This window comes from Perna viridis, chromosome 3 (genome assembly GCF_037379345.1).
Source record: "Perna viridis isolate PV_CMFRI_1.1 ecotype Kerala chromosome 3, ASM3737934v1, whole genome shotgun sequence".
Lineage (NCBI taxonomy): Eukaryota > Metazoa > Mollusca > Bivalvia > Mytilida > Mytilidae > Perna > Perna viridis.
The window spans coordinates 40,437,445-40,456,122 of NC_142447.1; the positions used below are offsets into that span (position 1 = coordinate 40,437,445).

The window sequence follows — 18,678 nt, forward strand, 5'->3', positions numbered from 1 at the left end:
ATGATGTCCGGACGTCCGTCAAGTATTTTTTCGTTGCAATTTTCTCGTCAACTATTTAACATAGTCACTTGATATTCTGCCAGAAGCTTCGTAGGATTCAGACTGAGGGGACACCAACGTCCTCTTTAACCACTTGGTTTATATTTTTACCATACGGCAATTGGGGTAGGGTTTGCTCGGGGTTTCTAGTTTTAAATTGTATCAATCAAATGGTGACAAACTACATGAAAACAACTGTAATGGAACTTCTTGTTTTATTCAGAAATTACCATGCTGCAGCATTACAAAGATTGTTTCAAACAAACATTAGTCATAGTATTGCATTTTTAAAGCGTTATCCACTTGGCGTATGATAATACATACATAATTTATGACGACGAAACGATGATTATAAAGATCAGTATTGGAATGTACATTTGATTTATTTACTTTATTTCCAGAGATTTGTAAGTACGATTTAAGTGACAAATAGTTCTTGAATAGATAATTCATAAGATATAACAAGAAAAGCCTAAAAAAAAGGATCCCAAACTAACCATTGAAGCTATCTTATTTATCTGATTTTTCAACTATTAAACCATTGCCAAACAAACTGGTATTTAATCAAATCATTCAGATCCGTCGGATTTCAAGAATTGTATGGATACACACACAATTCAGTTCTTACACCCGATGGCTCTTCATCGAACTGTTCAGGAATTTCGTCAGTAACACGACGTGAACACGGGAAATCATGACAAACTCGATTTGTACCATATCATAATCAAGTGCTGATACCAATTTACTTAAAATTTTAAAATCATATTAAAATATATCTTTTTTACTTTCAACAACACAAAAACTTTTTCAACAGAAATAACCAAATAAGAGGAGGACACGGAAACTTGATAATCCTATCCCACACTCGATTTATTTCCCTTAACTCTTTCAATCTACTTTATTTTTTGTCTAGCATTTACTATGTCCTCCCCTTATATAAATAAAAATCATTCAGTCAGTTTGTGCCACTCGGCAATTTGTTTCCTCGGGCAATTCATGACCTCATTCCAGTGGTGAACTTCTTGTCCATCGGCCTTTGTTCCTATTTCGAGACGACCTACCACCTCGTTCTTTGTCATCCTATCCCAATCAAGAACCAGGAATTCCAAGCTTATGTTCTGTAGTCCTTCATTATATGGGACGTCGAATAAGAATGATTCGTTATACACGGGGTTGAGTGTTCGCTTCTTGACGTGTGTCTTCTTTTTAGCGATTCTTTGGTTATTGTAAAGTAGATATACCTTGATGTAGGGATCTGAAAAATAAAGAATATTCATTCACTTTTGTTCTCGAAACTAATCTCTTCCATATATATAATCACTTCCTGAATTTTTCGCATATAATCTCTGCTATAGAGGATATAAAAAAAAGTCACAGGGTATGAACACCACTTATTACAAATCCACAAAGCTGTGTACGGTGATCTATACAAATTCACATAAACAAACGGGTTTCAAGCTCTGCGCATAGGTTTAAAGCTTTGAAATGGCGAATTTGCCCTCTGCACTGGAAATTGTTACAAAACATTATGTAATTTAACAGAAACAATATTTTCAAGTATAATTTCATAAGAAATTTACAAAAAATGCTTATAAGTAAATTACAAAAAGGTTATTTTACTCTATTTCAAGTAGTGTGTTATCAACTTTTTTTATTCGGCACATACAATTTTCATTGTTGGGGTTATTATACTTCATAATAATTGACTAACAATTAATATTATTTTAACATTAAAATAGTAACTGTCTGTAAAGTGATTCATAACCATCCATTTTTTTAACATTTCTTGAAACATGACCTTCAAAATTGCCATATAACCATCTTAGTATTATCATTTTCAGTTTGATTTTTTATGATAGTCTTTGGCGTATTTGGAGGTTAATTTTTTTCGTCTTGGGTCTTGTTTCCATTATCTTATTCGATATTATTTTATCATCCCCGCCAGATAACTAAACTTTTCAACATTTGCTTCCACGATTCATCTGAATAGTGTCAAGGGGTTCTAAGAAATATTAACAATTATCAGATATGTTTTATCGATTAAACTCCAAACTAATCAACCTATAAAACTACGTAGACATACATGTATTGTATTGTTGTTTACATGTAATTGACAAGAGTTGTCTTTTCACCTCCACTGAATTGGGGCTGTATGTCTCACTCACCAATTACCATAAAAAAATCAATACTTGCCCTCTCATCTTAGTTTGATAACCTTAGTGATTTTGGGTTAAAATGATCCCCAGAATGATGACCGAGTACTTTGGTTAAATAAAGCATGTATCAATATAAACGTCTGAACTATTCTTTCGCTAATTGAACATGGCAATATGGTACAGGTATTCTCTTGCGTATTATAACTATAATCGGCTATATATCATAAGTATTTTGCTTGTTTTACCCTTTTATCACCTTTGATTTTCATTTAAAAAAATGAAATTTTAAAAAAATGTCAAATAACTTTCATGTAGCAGTTAATTAGGCTGGACAAAACAAACATTTAACACACGACAATACAAGGCCTCACGACGAAGAAAAGATATTATGTTAAACCCAGTAATCTATGTATGAGACTTCAATCAGTTTGAATATAATTTGTATTCCTTCCGTAACAGCTATAGTAGACATCTAAGTCCTATTGATTGGCATTGTAACAAGAATTTATGTCTTGTGTTAATCTTGTCTGAATCACAGGATCAGTATTGATTACTTTGTGTTCCATTACAGAAACATGCAACATCACAATTTTCCAACGTTTCAATTACGAACAAGAACATATCAAATATTTATTCGTTATTATTTTCAACACTAAAGAAAGGTCTTATGACAAATTCATTTTTGGGAATTCAAGATTCTAGTCATCTGTTATCACTTCCAGTTCATTATAAACTGATATTTTAATAAACTCACTTAAAGTAAGGGAATTAATTCGTAACTTTACGATGATTTCAATGTTCTCTACAAAACAATATCCTCTTTTAGTCCATTAATTCAATTTTCTTATGATATTTTGAAGCATTAGTGTTATATCAATATGGTAAGAATAATACCCAACAGAAATTTGAATTCGTGTTTTGTCTACAGTAATAAAAAGGAAGATAAACACAACCCCAGAGATTTTTGGTGTATGGCGTAATTGTGTTGTTCTGCAGTTGCTTTACCTAGAATTCTGCTAAGTCAGGTTTTTGTATATTTTATAGTATTTTTTTTTTAATCCGAGATTCCTAATGTGTCAAGGTTTTGCATTTATTTGATCGTATCCGAGAGTTTTGTTATTTCGGATTTTTTGGTATATTGTTTAAATTTGTTTATCTGAGAGTCATGTCATGCCATGTATTTATATTTTCTATAGTAGTTACTTATTTGAGAGCCCTATAATTTTTTGTATATTTTGTCCTATTTGTTACCGTAAGAGAGTCAGATTTATTTTGCATATTTGATAGTAGAAGTTTATTTGAGAGTCCTTTTATTTTTGATGTTTGTATTTTTGATGGTTGTTTTTTACCTGAGAGTCCTGTTATGTCCATTTTTGGTAAATTTCTGGCTTTAAGGACCACTACAGTTAGTCTGTTGGCAGCTGGCTGGTAGCACAGTGATATCAAGATCTCTCCTCTCCCCTGAGATTTCAGCTGTAAAATACAGATGAAAACAAATCTGATCAAAGAATTAGTTCTGTTATACCATATTTTAAACTTGTATATCACAAGCTGATATTCACGTTAAATTAATTATTCTGAAAAAGAAAATTGGGGAAAAAAACAAACAAAACAAACAAACAAACAAAACAAAACAAAACAAAACAAAACAAAACAAAATAAAACTCATTACTCTGAAAAAGTTATCCATGTATCCCACTGAGTACGATTTTGACTTCAAAAGCATGGCGTTTGTCTTTGAAATCAGAGTTTACATCATCTCAAAAAGTGTCATTGAAAATTTGATACGACAGATCACTTCTTAAAACACGTGTACACCATACCGACACTTACAATATCTATACGATTGGTATTTTTGTAATTGAAAATGAGTAAAAAACATCATAAAGTCTCATAAAGTTTCATGCGTAATTTCATACCTAATGCAAAAACATTCCGATACACAAACTAACGAATGTGAAGTAACAGACCAAATATAAAAGTAATTTATCCAAGCCATGCAAAATGAATGTTAAAGAGTAAAGAAGGGAACCAAGGTTATAGCAGTAATCAAAAGAATGTAATCCAGGGACAAAACCAGACATGGAAAACAGACATACACAACAAAGAACATAAAGTAACTAAAATCACACATACAAAGTAACAAAAGTAAATGAGCAACTCGGACTCCACTAAAAACTGGGAGCATGGACCACAGGACGTAGGATAAGCGTCTTCTGCTTTTCTAGAAACACCCGCCAAGTTGCTCATAAAATGTCAAGTCCGGCGTAGACAAACGAGGAAAGGAAAACTCGTTTTCTTTTGCTTTAAGCCTTAGCTGCTAAAATTGGATACATTTCTTTATTTCGACCATACACATGTATTAACTTCTTCTGATTCAGGGCGTGATTGCTAAATGACCTAAAGATATTATGATATACCAAAATAGGTTTTAATTACAAAGAAATGCTTATGGTTAATGGTTTTATCAAGTTTCGATTTATTCCATTCCAATAATAATTGCAGGGACGGCGCTCCAAAGAGAAAATCAATTCGTAATAGAAATATAAGTAATGTGTTTCTAATTCTCAGGCAGACACAAATTTAATGCAAATTACAGTGAAGAAAACTCAGTTAGATTATTTTTTATACCGACAAACTACATAAAAGTCAAATAGATTATTTACTTCCTAAAGCCCAAATAGTACACCAAATTGTTCCATCAAGTTTTCTCAGCTTTTTATCGATAAAACCAAAATATAAAGAAATAATCACTGCGATTCGTCCGGACAATAATGACAGGCGCGTAGCTGAGGCCAAATTGAAGTGTAGGCAAAATTACGGCAGGGGGTCTGGGGCCGCTTTAGGCCCCCAGCAGGTCCAGGGCGGAGCCCTGGTAGGGAGTCCAGGGGGTCAACCCCCCATCCCCCGAAGCTCCGCGGAGATAGCGTTTTAGAGCATCATTTATGCATCTCCTGGATATATTTTATATTTTTATAAAAAAAAATTGGCAAAATTAAGTGCAGGCAAAAGCTTTTTTGCCTCACGGCAGCTACGCACCTGAATGATCCCTAACGAACTTTTAAAAATATCAATACTAAAGACTTTCCAAAACAACGATAGACCATTTCTACCACTGACAGATAACAATAGAAAACATTTCCTTCCCTGATTGATGATACTGTTCCAATAATGGTTATCAATAAAGATGCCAAGTTCAACAAACACAAGAATGTAAAACAATGTTTATGTCTAGTTAGATAGTGGAAAGGAAACATAGTTATTAACCAACATAGTAAAGAATCCAATGAGAAGTAATAAAACCAGCTATAAAGATACAAATTAAAGCCGTAATAACTGACACGATGTTAACTGTGAAAGAAAGTCAACTCTCTAAAGTTGTAAATGTAAAATATCACTTATGTGCGGCACAAAAAAACACAAAAAAGAGATTACTCTTATATATGTTATTCTCTGAATCAGTTTTGTGTGTTTTATTTCCATCATGTCACAGTATTCCTGTAAGTGTATACTACTTATTGATTTCAATATCGAGTTTGTTCATGCTTTGTCTATTTTTCATAATAGCATAATATTGAATTCATTATTAATGAAACTTTAACAGTCATTCTATCGGATGCAATAAAGCAAAGCAAATAAAAGAAATCGAGGCTAATTAAAAAAATGTCATTAAATGTTCATAATGTTGAACGTACATTCGAATCTGTATTTAAACAAATCAATTTAGATAAAAAGTTCAATTCTTTTATGTGAAAACTTTTATTCCATTAATTTTGGTTGCTTAACCCAATTCTGTTCGAACCGCGTGGGTTTTAAGAAAAATCAATGGATAAAGAGTATTAACCAAATTAAGCCAATGTTTTGGGAATCTATTGAGGAAGATGAAATTTGCGGATATTTTCTAACAGAGTTTTACTGTATTTCAAACTCTAACTTGGACATCTTGAGACATTAATGGCTTTGTAAGGAATAATATATTCTACAAGAGCGAAACTTGACAAAAATAATTGTAAAATAGGAAATATATGTCAATAATGATAATATATCACACAGTGACAAAATTCACTCCATTTCATAATGGTACTTGATACAGCGAAGCAGATTATTAATTTATCACTTGTATTACGCTTGTTTTAATTCAAGATTTAGAATCGCTGTAAAGAGCTCGAAAAATGAAGTGTAAGCACTATTCTCACTGATCAAGTTATAAACCGAAATTTTCCATTAATTTACAGAATGCCAAGCAGAATTAATGAATCGTCTTCCAATCTGCTGAAAATGCCATATAACATTATGTGCCCACGCGTGATGAAGGAAACAAGTTTACCAGTATGGAAGTTTTGAAGCTAATAATGAGAGATGGGCATCGATAATTGTTCTTAATCCTGTCAATAAAATTTATCGTGTCTCCTATCATTGGTTCTTAAAACCATATGAACTGAATATTATGTTTCTTCGAAAGCATTTTTAATTCCTTGTGCTAGTTTATAGGTATTTGTTATTTATTACGATATGCTCCTATTATGACAATATCATTATTTGTAAACGTTTTGATGAATTTAACAAACTTTATATTAGATCATAGACAGTTAACACATCCATGTTGTCATCTCCCAAAAAGGGAAAAACCTGACCCATGAAACTCTTTGGAACCCTCTCTAACTATATTGATTTTGTGTTAAGTCCAAACTACATACCTTCTAATGTTTCTTAAAATAGCTGTGTATACTAGGTGAGGTATATTTTTTACTTATACAATTTCATATCATATGTATCTATTCATATCAGCAGGTAACTTCCGAAGACTTCTGTGAACTAATTTCTTTTCTAATTTCCAGAAAACTTTTTTATATATCTACTTTAGTAAATTACTCAGTTTTTTAGGTTGTAAAATTTTACCTAGTATGTTTGAATGAAACGATTTTGTCCTAATTATTCAACACTGGATGCTTCATTACTAAGACTTTAAAAATAGGCGGTGGCTGTATATCGGAAAAGGAACTGTTGGTAAAGACACAAGATTAAAAATGAATTGAATATGCAACACATCTGCTTTATCTTATAGGATACAATTGTCTTTGTTTATATGGTAACAACAACTATAACAGTTTCTTATGTTTACAAGGCTTTTGCTGAAAATGATTAGTGCAAAAAGTATTTTGCCTGAAATGGATATAATGACAGTTCTCTTGTAACCAAAACTGATGAAATTGAAACAGTTTCAATCAATTTTCTACAGTAACTTGATCAGCAAAGGGGAAGTCAGAAAATTATTCCCAAAGAGAACCAACTACGCCTACATAAAACGACAGATCGTAAATCTGTCTATTGTTCATTACAGTGCTGTAATGAAAGACATTGTGCATTACCGTTCAAAAGGCATCAAACTCGCTAAATTAAAACCTTATTTTCAAAACCAGCTTTCTACAAACTGGAAGTTAATCGTTAGATAGCGTTTTTAACGATGATTTGCTGCGTTTTGAGTAACATGGTTCCATCACATTATGATAATAATAGTAAAATAATGTATTAAACACTATATTTTAATTCATTTTCAGTGGATATATCGTAATGTTAACTCACCGTAAGATGTCGCGGACTTATTTCTTGACACAATGTCATCTCATTTTTGGAAACGTCGAAGTCTTTCATTGGATGTATAACCTCTCCGATTATGTCGTCTCGAGAAAATCTGTCAAAGCTCAACACTACGAAATGAAGTGTGATATCAGCAAGCTGGTTAGGATTGATTCCATAAAATGTAAAAGTTTCGTCATACTGGGGGTTCAGTGTCTTCCTCAAAACTCTTGTCTTGACTTTGTGCCTCTTTTCTGGTAGAAGTTGGAGTTTGATATATGGATCACAACCTCCCAAACTTGGGTCTCTTGTGGGAAGATCTTTCACATTTATGACCGTGACCAATAGTGTCATCTTTTGAAGGTCGTACGCTATAGAAAACGACATATTTCCTAATGAAATTTGCTTCTCATCGAGTTGTTTTTCGCGCATACTTTCCTCCTTTTCATACACTATTTCTGGTTTTTCCTCTTTTTCATTCTCGACGTAAGCTTGATCAGGCGATCTTTGCCTGCTACCGGCATCAGAGTGAGATGAATATGTTGGTGACAACTTCCTGTCTTGTGGAGAAATGTCTTGCCTGGAGTGACCTAAAGGGCTAGTAGCTTTGTGTTTAATTGGTGTCCCTAGCGGAGGGATATTTTTCTTTACTCCCGGGTTTTCCTTTAAACCTTTTTTTATTGCTGTTGATAATCTACTTTGAGCCAAACGGCTGCGACGCTGTCTATAACATTTGTAAGTTACCACGGTCAGCAACAATAGGAACCCGATTACACCGGCACATATACCTGCTATTCCAACAGCAGATACTGGAAATATAGATAAAAAATGTAATTAACAATGCATGTTTTGTCTACAGATGACTCAAGATTGAAAGAAACTATTATCAGCAAATTCTCTACAAGTATTTAAAACCCGGAGGTTATACTCATAGTATTTTTCCTCTACCCACGAAATTTAAGACCTATGAAAAATGATGAAACTACAGTAGTACAAATTGACATGACGTTGTTTGGTACAATTTAAAACAATATTAATATTCAATATATCGGCCAGTGAACTTTGAACACACATAACCAATAATCATGAAGGCAAAGACGGAACAATAAATTAACATATACATGGTAACCTAAATATAAACAATGAACGATTTAAGTATTTATTATGTATACTACATAACCTTGTTTCCTCCGATGCATTTTTAAGCTACATTTTTGCAAATCATTGACCTCCGCTTTGTCTATGTTTTATCTCCATAATAAATAATTCAGCATTGCTGAGCAAACTACACAAAATGTAACTAGTTCTGTCTTTTGTACAATACGTCTTAAGTTAATTCTGTGCAGAACAATTTATACCGCTGTAATCAAGTGCTTTATTTATAAGGCACAATTTATACACAGTTTCTGTTTTCTTTTTTAATTCGTTTGCTGTAGTAGGAATATGGAGAGAATGTTTGAAGGTTATAACTAAAAGCTCGTGTGAGAATCTATTAGTCATCCTCAATTGCTTTTTGGGCTGCATGCCGAATACCGTTATAGTACTGTCAGTGTAAATTCATTGTATATTTTTGTTTAGTCAAACTCGTAAAACTAATTGCAATACAGGGATTGATCAGCACTTATCAACCTGCGCACTTTAAAACAAGGTATATCGACTTTAATGGGTTAATTCTCAGTTCTCCGCTTTTGCATTTCTAAAATCAATAGTTGCAGCTTTATTTTCTAAAAAAAATCTATTGTTCCAGTCATGAATTTCAGTGCAATTTTATTAAATATATTGTCCTTTGAGTCTTGTATTATCGAATTTAAGACATTTTCAATTCAGACACGAAACTATTAAACTATGAACTGTTTGATATTTTCAATTTTTACCTAAAACACACTGCCAATGCATATTAATAACATCATACAAAATGTACTAACAAATTTATCTTTTACTCTAATACGTACTAGGGTGACGCACGTATTTCTTGATCTGGGAAACGATAACTCACATGATGCCATTTTGTTCCCCCGAGCTGATCGGTGGTCAATATTTCCCTTAACACCACACAAATAACTAACCTTATGAGAACTTGAGTTGACTGAAACCGCCATAATGAGACATTTATTCGCTATAACATGATAATATCCTCGTCGAATTCCAAAATGTCAACCGTTCTAACTGACTGGAATTTTTTAGAATTTGTAACACTTTCAAAATTCTTAACGAAAATCCATCCACCAGTTAAGGTTGACATACGATGCTTAGAAATTGCACGACAAAATACCTCCAAGGAACACATTGAATAAAGAAAATTATCTGCACAACTGTAAAAAATGTCCTTCAAATGTATTGCGATTTTTGATATACAAGAAGTGTCATTAATCAAATGTGGACTTTGACTGACATATTCTACAGGAACTAACAGATAATCTTAAACCAAATATATTTATGTACGTAGTAGTATGAAACATTTCGATGGCACATGCGGCGACTTTGGTCAACTATTGTCAACTATTCTTTCCTTTGATTTACATTTAAATCTACTCTTTCGTGTGAAGTTTTGTCTCTCAACGCATACTCTTTTGTTAGATATCGATGTTTTATATAGATATCTGAGGTGGACAAGAAGGTTTCGGTCGACAATCTACTGTCATTACAATTATTTGATTGACCAGTATGGATAGTCCGTTTCAAATAGTAAAACGAACAACCATCTTTCATGGGTATTACTCCTCTTCATAGGACTCACCTTATAACGAGCAGCAGGGCTAGTGTTTGACAAGAAGTGCAAACTGCTAAACTTCAAGAGCACCCGAGTTCACCCCGGTTATAAGTTGAGTCCTTACTGTTGTTTTTCTGCCTTTCTTTTTACTCCTTACTGATGTGAGAATTTTCACTTGTCCAGGGTGTTTTTTTCGGCGTTGGCATTGCCATTTTGTCTTATTCTTAATTTGTGATACTTATTCAAGACAATGCAACGTTCATATTGTTATTGAAACTTTTAGGAGAATCAAAAGAAAATCGAAGTTGAATTGTGGACTATCACCGCTTTTCACATTACATTGTATCAACAACCTAATCTGTTTCCTCGACTCATATAACATTAAATCAATGTTTCAAACCAAGTAGATAAACAGGAATTTCGTCATTAAGTAATGAATGTTGTTTCTAGAGCCAGTTGATATTGATAGAATATCAAAAGTCTTTGAAAAAAAGGCAATGATGCAAAGAATAACAGATAAGATATGCCATCTTCATTTTATAAATCCTACATATATCTTAATGGATGCTAGAATGTGTGGGCCTGACCTGTCATTATAAAATCGAAATAATTTGTTTGTTCGATATTTCTGTAAGGCGCTGACTGAATTACATGAAATTTGCAGTCTGTTATTCCTAAGGACATTTCCTGAAAACAAACAGGAACTCAAATGGTATTTTATTTTTATTCAAGTACGGCAGTATAAAATCGAAGTAAACTATGAGTTCAAAACTATCTTACAACAATGAAAGGTCATCTTCAGAGCATGACTGTAATTATCAGGATCCCCCCCCCCCCACACACACACAATTTAAGACTTTAGCGGCGCTCAAAAACCGTTTTGGTGTAATCACAGCACAAAAAGTCAACCATAGATACTCGAAAGTATTTTGCACACGACCGCAATTACTCGTCGCAAGGTCAATTCTCATGCGTTTTATCGTCGTTTTAGATCACCAAAGACAGTTCGACCTTTTTAGCTTTTATATGTCCGTTCTTCAACAATCAATCAACCAAATAAAATTATTTGCATTTGTTCTATATAAGGAATAAAGCTTTAGATTGTACATTTAGATTTTTATTTAATTTATCTGCAGACTCTACTTTTTTATGTATTTTTCTGCAAACAATTCTACACCTTTCATTCTAAGAAGGACGGCGTTGCAGGTTAATTGCACCTGACAAAGTAGTTATTTTCATATCTAAAGCGAGTTTATTTCCATTAAATGTATGAAGTGCGATTCTCGTCCGTTAAAATTGGGTTGTATGCTTCAACCTAATCAGGGACACACCTTTTAACTATTTTCCATCGAGTTGATATTGCGGGCATAGAAAGTAATCGTAGCTTAGCATCCCACATACATTCATATCATTTTCTTTTCAAGAAGTTTTAATAAGTAAGGGAATAGTTCATTTATTCTCTATGAAATTCAATAGTAAAATTGCTTTCAGTGAAAGGCGGCTTCATGTCTATTGTATAATTTTCCTTGCCATGGAAACGAACAGAACGCAAAAAGACATATTCATTCCATAACCAATATAAAACGATCGATCAGCTTTTTATAAAGTTATTTGAAAGACTGACATAGGTTGACTTTAATCAAGCCACCCTTAATGACATAGACATTCAACTTATGCTGGCATGTTGCTGTGAGATGATCAATTATACATTGTGATCTTTTACCTGTTTGTCAGTGAGTTTTAACTGTTTATCAGTGAGTTTTAACTGTTTATCAGTGAGTTTTACATAGTAAAGTGTATATATCCAAATAATGCGCTTTTGCATTTGATTTAGATGCAGATTAAGACATGTAAGTGCTAAGGAAACCGTAGATAGACAAAGGACAGCGTCTCCTAACCTTTATAAAACAATAACTTCATATTACAGTCTAGACGACGTTATCCATTATCAAGAGTCAAACCTAATTAGCAAACATTAAATAAAATGTACTGAAGCCACCCACGTCGCTAATAATTCCAAATGTTAGCTCTAAACATTAGCATAATGTCTTATGACATATTTTGAAAGGCGAGGTAAATACAAATTCATAACAATGTCACGCAAATGTTGCTGAAACCATGTCAACGTAAATGATTTACTAGACCGTGATTAAAAGCATTCAAAATCTCCATTCTCGGGACCAATTTAGCATTTTTCACAAGTAATAAAAATGTCTTCCCTCAGACTACTGAATTATTTGGCATCAAATCAACTCACATCACGTTAAAATTTGTTACTAACAGAAAAAAAAGTGATAATAGCATACTTCAATTAATGGCACACATCATTCATTTCAAGATAAAATATTCAATGAATAATTTTATCTGAAGATGACTATTTACCAAATGTCGTTAAGATCATATTCTTGTTATTTTTCATGATAAATCTGTAGATTTAAGAAATGTGGTCTCACTTGAATTAAAAATACTATAATTGATAATGTGTCTCTCTAAGATTCATGTTTCAAAACACTATTGAGAAAGCAAATGTTAAAATAAGGATATTTCTCTTTGAAAGCAAAGCATTTACATTCATTCTGTCTGTGGTCTTTAAAGAAATTTATACTAAGTAATTGGTCCGTAAATCGACGACCCATTTCCGTATTTCTATCTTGAATCTGAATTGTGTTTTATGGCATAAAAATAAAGAACTTATTTTTTTTTCACATAAGTTATCTACATGCGAGCATAATAACGAAGACATATGCAGTTATTTCTCAATTCTCTATCAATAAAATAGGCTAGATTGTTTATCCCGCTACTCCGATCCGTTGCTACCGGTACAATACAACCACGATAAATTATCCTTTAACAGTTTAAATGTTTCTTTCTTTAAATTATACCCCGAAGTATTGTATTATTCATTTATAGTCGTATGTTAACGGAGGTTGTTAGCCGTTTCAAGCATGTGACTTGGTATAACGTGCAGAAATATAGTACTATATCACTTGTAGACATGTGATAATATCAGCTACGTTCCTTGCAACAAGTAAAATGAAAAGCAGTTAACATTTTCAAATAACACATGTATACTAGATAAAAATTAAAATTGAAATAGTTCAAGTACATATAACTGTTCGACGATCTGTCAATTTCTCTTGCTGTGGTAAAATTTCTTTCCTTCCCAAGTATTTAGTCATGTATGCTACTCGAGAACGTGTTGGAGGAACACATTTTTAACTAATTGTACTACTAAATACAGAGAAACTTTTCAAGCAGATTGAAGTTTGGATTACTTATAAAGGTATTCAAGTGCTTCCGTAAATTTCTCTAACGTAACCGTACGTCTTGTTAATCATAAAGACAGAACATTCAACATAGTTTTCTTCTTCCATTTAATACCGGAGCGACTCAAAGTTGGTGATTGTTTCTATAAAAGCAGATTTTGTTCATCTTACCCATGAGACTAATCTATTCTAGACTTTGATGGAGTTTAGAGACCTCAGTTTCTTTGAGGTTTCCGTAGATTATGCCTCCATTTTATTTAATTGTATTTATTATTTTTTGTTGACTGACAAGTTTAACTGATTTAATAGTTGTTTCCTCTAATTCGACTTTAAAAGAAACAATCGATTTCCTTTTTGGTCAGAACGTAATTTGTATCATTGTCGGACTCTTCTACAGCTAAAGGTTGCAGTTGTCACGAAATTTTATCTACCTTTACAAAAGATATTTTAGAAATAATAACGCCCTCCTTTTCGAATTTTATTCTTAGATAGTATTACTCATACAAAGCAAGGAGCAAAATGTTGAAGTGTTTGTTTTAAATTCACATCCTCAAAATCTCTCCTACATGGAGAATAACAAATACTCCCTCAACCCTTTTTATCTAGTTTCATATTACAAACTAACAACATGGTCTTACAGTTGCAAACAAAAGTTGATGACAATTTTATTCATAAGAACAATAATTATACATAGGAGTTGTGATACTAATAATCTGTGTTGTTTGTTATAACACATTTGATTATAAAAAAAAATAATTTATGTTGTCTGATAAGTTTGTATTCTAAGGGAGAGGGAACTATAAAAATTTATTACTGAGAATGAGATTAACATGCATTAACAAGTGTTAACTGTGGAAGAATGCTGAGTTCTATTTTTAGATGCACATGTAATTGTCAAGTGCATGAAAATAAGTTGTTTGGTGTATTTATCATTTATCTAAAAGTAGTGAAAAAGCATTTTTTATTCTTAAGAAGAATATTTCCAATAAGAGTTTTCTTATGGGCTCAACCGGGAGTTTGGAGTACTGGCGAGTCCGGGTAAGGAATTTTATGTAAATTTATGTATTAAAATTATTAATTAACAGTTGAATCGTTTTATTTGTTGAAGTTTTTTCATTTAAAAAATAATCATGACAAAATTTTGAAGTACTTCAGAAAGAATATTAAGGTTTATAGTACAAAAATAAAAAGAAATAAAATCATAAGTAACGACACGGAAAGAAATAAATGAGACTAATATAAATGCAGCGATATAATAGCCTTGGTAAAAACAATATACAAAGATAAAAAAAAACCATTCAGATAACTTTACAATCCGGGCTCCAGTAAAAACTGGGAATAGGAACGTGGATATAGTCCAGAGGCCATGTCAAAGAAATTCTCGTAGGAATAGGACCTGTCTTAGGATGGACTTGGGACTTTTTCCTAAGTCATGTCAATAAAAGTCTCCTAACTAAAGATACGTCCTAAAGTAATTAGAATACCTCGATAGGTGTCCGAAGATGATCTTAGGATACTCCTAAAACTTAAAATGAGCTTAAGATGCCCTTTCCTTACTACTCATGATTCATGATTCGTACAATACGTGTTTAACGACTTTTGAAATTAAAAGTAATGATATCGAGTGGACCTCTGATCTAATCTTTTATGTGTATCAAGTTGACCATAGGTAGATATCAGTTTTAAACTGTACTTGTGTATACTACATTAACGACAAAAAAATTATTAGAATTAATAGTGTCAATTTTTGTAGAATTTTTCAATGGTCTGTACATATCATAAATTTGATATATACACCTTTTCAATATGTTCACAATTCAGTTTTTTTTTATATTTATCTAACATTAAATCATAAAAAATAACATCGCATCGTCTTAAGACCATATTAGGATGACCATAGTAAGGTTCATCCTAAGATAGCTTCGATTTACATGTGTCTCGTGCTTGTCCTAAGACCATCCTAATTTTATTCCTAAGGTATGTCAAATGGTGGATTCCCTATGTGAATCAATATCATATAAAATATTTGAAGTTATATAAATATAAAATATTAGAAATATTAATGTTTTTTTTATTTTTATTTAACGCTTCTTTTTTTTTTTATATATAAAAACAGCATCGTTTATCGACTGACACAGACATCAGATGTACTTTGATAAAGACCAGACCTTTTTAAGATGCAAATGTAAAAAAAAGCACAGAGGCGACCCAAGGACGACTGCATATGACATCGCTTGGTAGATAATGAAAAATCGATGTAGGATTATGAAATAATTTGATATTCCGTCGAATAATCGATCTATCTTTTCCATCTGAGTCTTCCGGACGTTCCGGATTCTAGCGGATATTACACTAACAGTCTTTTGGTTTTAAATAATTGTTCATTGATTCTGTGAAACGTCAGATAATTGCTTTTTATCAAGAGAGGCGCCAATTAGCCGATATATTTCTCTTTGGAATTATATTTGATTTTGTTTTTATCAGTTAATTCCAACGAAAAGTAGTATTCAAATTATTAATTCTAAGATAATAACAGAAAGAAACTTAATGTTGGACACTTTGAATATATTATGTAACGTTTTTAACACTCTAAGTACATCACCCTACTTGTGTAACTTGGACCATATATTTTATCTTGATATTGAACAAGTCCTTCAAAAATCATTAGGTTTCGTCTTTTTGACTGCTATTGACCCTCTAGTGTTAGTAGAGGATTGATGTTTCAGTCAGTAGACATTGTCAATACGTATTATGATTCTCTAACCTATGTTGGTATTATTAGCCTTCCTGTCCGAGTACATGGTCATGATAAACCTGATCTGTGTCAGTGGCTATTTGAAAAACGAATGAAATAGTTATATAACTAATGGAAATTTGAAAAATTAGTAAACCCATTCCCTCAGAAAGTAAAGGTGCTTTGTTGTGGATGTAGACTAAAATGTTTAAGGGTATTTTGAATTAAAGATGTAATTTTAGTTTACCTTCTTTGGTTGATGTCATGGAGCTTGTTAACAAGTATTACAATAATTATGCAAATAAAAAACAACCCTGTTTGCATCTAAACCTGTTTTTTTTTATCAAAAGAATAGAAGCAAGAAACCGCGCTAAATTTCAGAGCTTCTAATTGGAGAGACAAGAAATACATTGACAGCATAAAGAAATAAAAAGGATAATTTTGTTGAGTAACATAACACTTGAGGATCCAAAATGACTATAGAAGAAGCGGTTGTTTATCCCAACCCTTTACACAACTGTTTTAAGCAATATTGAATGTTTTTCTTATCAACTTTGTCTTTTAGTATTTTTGTATTAAAAATATTCACAGTCACTTTTATCTTCGCATCTGTAAGTCCATAGCACATTCCATATAAATAAAACTTTCATTGAACTATTTATATTTTATGACAAGTATCTTACCATACATAGCCAAGGAGATGCAATAAATAGGAACAAAACAAAAACAAAAAAAACCCTGCCTGTGCTACTTTCAAATACTTTAAATTCTTTGCTTGTTTTTATTTGTTACTTTGACCCTGGATTACATTCTTTTGGTTACCGCTATAACCTTGGTTCCCTTGATATACTGGTGTCCCTCTTCAACTTAGATTAAAACATCGTAAAGAGTCATTGTTTAAGTATGGTAAAAGGAATAAGCATTGGTGTAACACCGATGACTAGATAGTCGATTTTTTTTCATTCAAAGAGATATTTGTTATTATACATTTTCTTTTTACAAAACACATAATATTTGGAAGTTCTCAATATAAAAGGAAAACATAATAAAGTATTAAAGCATAATAAAGTTAAGTCCTTCGATATTAATAGAATGCGAGATATGCATGGTAAACATATGTCAGTAGAAGACTTGTATCACAACATTATGACGAGAAAACAAAATGGTTTGAATTGAAATAAAAATAATTGATAATTGTAATAAAAGAGGTTTCCGTTACTTACTGGAATGATGTATCTCGGGTGATTTTACCATAATTGTGATGAAATGTCCAGGTATAATATTGTTTCTACATTATGACTACAAATATTCCATACACGTCTCTTCTAAACAAGCATACGTTCGTGATATCAGTATTTTCTAAGAAATCGATTGGTTTTCAGACAAATCTGGATGCCTTAGCGTCTGACGTAAATCCATTTATTTTGAAGAGGACGGCATGATTGCACATGCGCATTAAATAAGATGAATTGAACAGCAACAGATAATTATAACTTTAATAATTAATACAAATTAGGAATAATTAGTCGCATCGATGGGAAATAGATACAGTGCAATATTCTATCGGGAACTGTAAACTTTCTTGGTGGACAAAATCGAGAATATTATATGATAAATACATGCTTCTGGCACTGAGCAGACGACAAAGTAATTGTAGCAGAAACATGCAACAAAAACATAAATCACTGAATCAATGACTGAATATTGATTTGGTGCCTTCCACGACACCAAAGTAAATCCATGAAAATTGACATTTTCATTTATTTGATCAACACATAAACAAACAAAGAAAACCACGGAAGCGTTTATTTTATGCAGCTTTAACTTATTTACACCCACAGAAATTCTATTAAAGTGTAAAGTGTAGAATAGGAGACATAATGGTAAAAGGGTTCGTTAGACATACAAAGGTTGATATAAATACTTAATTTAGAATGTCCCTTTATGGTTGCAACTATTTGGTTGCTTTAAAACATAATTATAAATCTCTTTAGATTACTTATCACTTGCCTCCACCAGCGTTATTATTTCTAAATTTAATCGTCTTTAAGCTCTTTGCAGACAAACAAAATAAGTTTAAATAAGTCACTGGAAAACTGACTGAAAATGATGATGGAGTTGTTTTTTTTCTTTTAAGTTCCATGTAATAGTTTCATTAGAAAATATGATGGCTATTAAACAAATGTGCAATGGGAA

General features: G+C 32.1%; 1 protein-coding gene across 1 annotated transcript; it reads right to left on the reverse strand.

The window, feature by feature from the left end:
- Nucleotides 1–235: 235 nt before the first annotated feature.
- LOC148622252 (synaptotagmin-11-like) lies at nucleotides 236–17,884 on the reverse strand. Its single transcript, XM_088571962.1, has 4 exons — nucleotides 17,706–17,884; nucleotides 7,779–8,581; nucleotides 3,545–3,668; nucleotides 236–1,294 (listed from the first exon to the last, which is right to left on the reverse strand). Exons 1-4 carry the CDS (start codon nucleotides 17,734–17,736, stop codon nucleotides 987–989), a joined length of 1,266 nt encoding a protein of 421 aa, XP_088428088.1. The 5' UTR covers nucleotides 17,737–17,884; the 3' UTR covers nucleotides 236–986.
- Between the last annotated feature and the right edge of the window lie 794 nt (nucleotides 17,885–18,678).

Bases quoted from the DNA above. Each gene is read 5' to 3' on its own strand.
- LOC148622252 (XM_088571962.1), bottom strand. From the start codon at position 17,736: ATGGTAAAATCACCCGAGATACATCATTCCA. The intron at 3,669-7,778 runs GTGAGTTAACAT...TGTATTTTACAG, and splicing joins TAAGTCCGCGACATCTTACG to CTGAAATCTCAGGGGAGAGG. The intron at 1,295-3,544 runs GTAAAAAACAAC...TTTATTTTTCAG, and splicing joins GGACATAACAGGACTCTCAG to ATCCCTACATCAAGGTATAT.